This window comes from Austrofundulus limnaeus, unplaced genomic scaffold (assembly GCF_001266775.1).
Source record: "Austrofundulus limnaeus strain Quisiro unplaced genomic scaffold, Austrofundulus_limnaeus-1.0 Scaffold302, whole genome shotgun sequence".
NCBI classification, from domain to species: Eukaryota; Metazoa; Chordata; class Actinopteri; order Cyprinodontiformes; family Rivulidae; genus Austrofundulus; species Austrofundulus limnaeus.
Genome location: NW_013952704.1, coordinates 330,242 through 334,535, shown reverse-complemented (window position 1 = coordinate 334,535; position 4,294 = coordinate 330,242). Strand labels below are relative to the sequence as shown.

At 44.3% G+C, this 4,294-nt stretch overlaps 1 protein-coding gene across 1 annotated transcript; it reads left to right on the top strand.

Annotated features, from left to right (window-relative positions):
- The first annotated feature begins 253 nt into the window (after positions 1–253).
- On the top strand, positions 254–1,118 carry LOC106526965 (zinc finger BED domain-containing protein 4). The gene is made up of 3 exons (XM_014021708.1): positions 254–545; positions 648–864; positions 928–1,118. Exons 1-3 carry the CDS (start codon positions 315–317, stop codon positions 1,095–1,097), a joined length of 618 nt encoding a protein of 205 aa, XP_013877162.1. The 5' UTR covers positions 254–314; the 3' UTR covers positions 1,098–1,118.
- Positions 1,119–4,294: the final 3,176 nt, after the last annotated feature.

The following is a 4,294-nucleotide window of genomic DNA, read 5'->3' as shown; positions in this document are numbered from 1 at the left end:
ATTTCACCTAGAAATCACTGCCAGCGCTTCAAAATAAAATTCACAACAAACTACATGAACTGTTATCAGATGTGCCCCATGTTTCATTTACCACAGACATCTGGAGTTTGTCTCTGTCTCCCATGTCACTACTAAGCCTCACAGCACAATGGATTGACTCTAGTTTTGTTTTACGTCATGCAACCCTGCATGCCCAGGAATTTCACGGCTCTCACACAGCAGAGCGCATCCAACAGGAGATGGAAAAGATGCTAACCAACTGGGGAATCGATAAGCAACGAGTCCACGTCATTTTGCGTGACAACGCTGCAAATATGAAGAAAGCCATGGGGAGTATGGGAGTGAGGAGTGTGGGTTGTGTTGCACATTCTTGCCAACTCTGCGTGCATGAGGGCCTGCTTTCCCAGCGCAGTGTGACAGACACCCTGGCCAACGCGAAGAAGATTGTAGGCCATTTCGAACACTCACCACTGGCCTACTCTCYCCTTGAAGACATCCAGATGGACCTGAAAATGGATATGAAGTGCTTACAACAAGACGTGCAGGTAAGATCCCTCTCATAACATTATCCCACCCCCTCTTATTTATTCTCATACACTTCATTTAATAGGTTGCTAATACTTCATTTCTGCTCTTTTCATATTCAGACGAGATGGAATAGCAGTCTCTACATGTTGCAGAGCCTACTAGAACAAAAACGGGCTCTCAGTGTCTTTGCAGCTGAGCGCACTTTACCAGCAACACTGACAGCCAGTCAGTGGGAATTGATGAAGACAGCTGATGTGCTTGCCCACTTTGAACAGCTGACCAGGGATGTGAGCAGAGASACTGCAACTGCAGCTGATGTGATCCCTGCCATAACAGGTCATTTGTATTTTTATTGAAACATTTATCGATACTGTTTGAAACTAACCATTCATTCATTAGTCCTCAAACGTATTCTGTCTCGGGAGGGGGATGAGGAGCAGGGAATCAAGACCATGAAGAAGACTCTTCTTGAGGCAGTCGAAAAGCGCTTTGCTGWTGTTGAAACTGAGCCAGTCTTCTACATCGCCACTCTTTTAGATCCCAGATACAAAGATCAGCAAGTACAGTAAAATTAAAATGCACCTTTTGTACATTAATTTTATATAAATTCAAATCATTACCAACCAACGCCAGTTTTAAGCAAATTTATTTATTTTTTATATTTCCCTTTTTGTTAACATCTGGATCTATAGTTAGATTTTTAATTGTTTATTAATCAAGGCAGTGACCTAACTGAGGAGCTGTGCTATGTGGCATCTCTCGTCCTATGTTGTTTTTAAAAGWGTGTTATTTTTGTGTATTTTTAGCTTCTTCACAAAGTCAGTCAACATGACACTTGCAAAGGAACACCTCATCCAGGAGGTGGCAACGAGAGCCACCAGTGCCGTGTTAGAGGAAGCAGGGAATGCAGCAGAGCCAGTAAGCAAGGCACCACGGAGTGAAGCATACAGCAGCCTGGACAGCACCTTTGAGGAAATCTTACAAGAGAGGCAGTCACAGGCCCGTTCCGTGAGTAGCACATCAGCAGAAGTGCAGGTACAGACCTTCCTCTCAGAGCAAACCACCCCTAAGWYAAGCAACCSACTTCAGTACTGGAAAGAACATGCTAATCAGTTCCCCTCCATGGCTGCTGTTGCAACCCAGTACCTATGTGCTCCTTGCAGCTCTATGGACAGTGAGAGACTGTTCAGTGCTGTTGCTAAAATCCTTGACGAGCACAAGAACAGACTCAAACCTGAAAAGGTAGAGATGTTGGTTTTCATAAAGAAAAACATACACTTGCTTCTGTGAAGCCACAGGAGGAGAGTTAAGGAGTGTAGTTCAGAAAAGCATGTTACTAGCTTTAGTTTATAACACGGACACTTTGTTTCTTATTTGTTTACATGCCTGCTCAGTATTTTAAGTTGAGCTGCTAATTTTAAATTAGACATTTCTAACTGTTGCACTAAACTTTAATGTGAAGAATTTATTTTATTTCTTATTGATTGTTCAAGCTACCTCACAGAAGTAGTACTCTGTTAAATGTTAAAGTGCGGTAAATAAAATAAAAAATAAGGGACATCCTGGATCTGTTTCTTTTCTTCATTTTAAAAATGTATTTTAGAAGTATCAGATCGGGATTCAGTATCGGCCAATACTCAAAATTAAAGGACTCGGACGCGGGGGTCAGAAAAACCTGATCGGGACATCCCTATCAAAAAGACAGGAGGAGGAACACTGATCAGCCCAGCCGGTTATTTCTCACGACCCAATCAATATGTGGATTGTGTTTTTTTAAGCCATGTGGAACCCAATATTACTGGTAGATTAGGTGACTGGATGACAAAAAATTTCAGACTTTCCTGATGGTTATCACTTAATGGGAGCCGAACTGACTCAGTCTCTAGATTATCCTGACTAAGAACATGGCCATCAAAGGCCGTGATCACATGATCACTCTGGGTAGAAAAAATTTTAACCCCTAAAGATTTAGCAAAACCTTCATCAACAAATTCTGTCAGCTCCAGAATCAATGAAAACCTGAGTCTGATGTTTAACACCATCGACACACAAATCAGCAGGCAGGGTAAGTATGGAGGAGAACTCAAGTCTTTTATTGACTGGACTCAGTAGAACTCTCCTGGATTCTACTGAGCCTGACCTTTTTAGCAGGCAATCTCTGATTACGTGACCTTTAGCTCCACAGTAAAAGCATAGGTTGCCTGACCTGCGACGGTTGCATTCCTCCTGGGTGAGTTTGGTCCTGACGATCTGCATGGGTTCCTCTGAATGACCAGCACTGTGAGCTCCACTGGGTGCAGAGGAGGTGAGCCATTTTTCACTCCAGAAACTTGGTGAGGAGTTGTACCTGCCTTGTTTTTCTCGTCTTTGCTCCAATAGTCGATGCGTGTGGCCAGTTCCTCCAAAGCTCAAAGATCACCTGGTCTGTCTCTGGTTGCCATTTCATCTTTCATGTCATCATTCAATCCTTGAAAAAAAAACACCCATTAATGCTGGATCATTCCATTGACTGTCTGAAGCAAATGTATGGAAGTCAATAATGTATTCGGTGACCCTCTTATTTCCTTGTTTTAAAGAAAACAGTTTACGTGCTGCATCACGTTCAGGCGGGACAGGGTCAAACACTCTGATTAGCTCACCGGCAAAGTCCTTATAGGTGTAGCAGATATATGTGTCTCGTTGCCATTCAGTAGTGCCCCAAAGTTTTGCCTTACCAGACAGTAGAGAAAAAACATAAGCAAACTTTAATCGGTCGGTGGGGAAGAAGGAAGGCTGCAGCTGAAAATGGATCACACACTCTCTTAGGAAGGCACGACATTGGTTAGGATCACCCATGAAAACTTCAGGAGCAGGGAGCTTTGGTTCATTCTTAGGTGAAACCTGGTAATGAAAAGTAGCAGACGGGGATTGGTTAGGCTGCTTCACCACACCGCTCATGGTTCCGGACAAATCACGGATCATCTGCATCATATCCTGTAAGTTGGTCTCCAGTTTGGTGATGGCGCCCTCTACACCAGATTGCCACAGAGCTTGTTATGAATCATCTTTAAATTTGGCCAGATGATTCTGACGTGTGTGTTTAGGATTCAGAACAGCTGGAGACGAAAACAGATTTAAAAGTTTTATTAAAGCGCTGGATGCGAGTGATCCTCTGGACCCTCAAAATGGACAACACTGTAGAGCAGAACACTGATGAGTGTCGGGAGCAGACAAGGTGAATTTGCTGAATAAACAAGTGTTACTGACCTTCGGTCTGCAGACGGATTTGTGCAGGTGAGTCCACCCCTGATGGTGATCCAAGAAGGGTCAGATCTGGGTTCAAGGGCTGACTGGTTTTGGTAATCCAGAGGACAGTCCAAGGTCAGAGCCGGGAGGTCAGAAATCTAAAAACAAATCCAAATCACAATCCAGGTAGCGGTGTCCAGAGAGCAGAAACAGGTTCACAACCCAAGGGTCAGATTCAGCGTTGGTATCAGGCAAGGGTCAGGCAGGAGACGAAGGTCAAGAGGCAGGCCGTGGGTCAGGAATGGGAGATCAGGCATAGACATGGAGAAGATGCTGGACATTTACTTGGCAAACCGTTCAATCATCTGGCAGTGAGTGACTGTGGCTGAGGAGCTTAAATACTGGTGGCAACAGGTAGATCAGATGAGCACTGATTACTGAGGCAGTGAAGCAGGAGGCGTGGCATGAGCAGAGGAGCTGGAGAACAGGCTGTGGGTGACAAGCAGCTGAGAGCCAACTGGAGCAGCCAAAACATGACGAC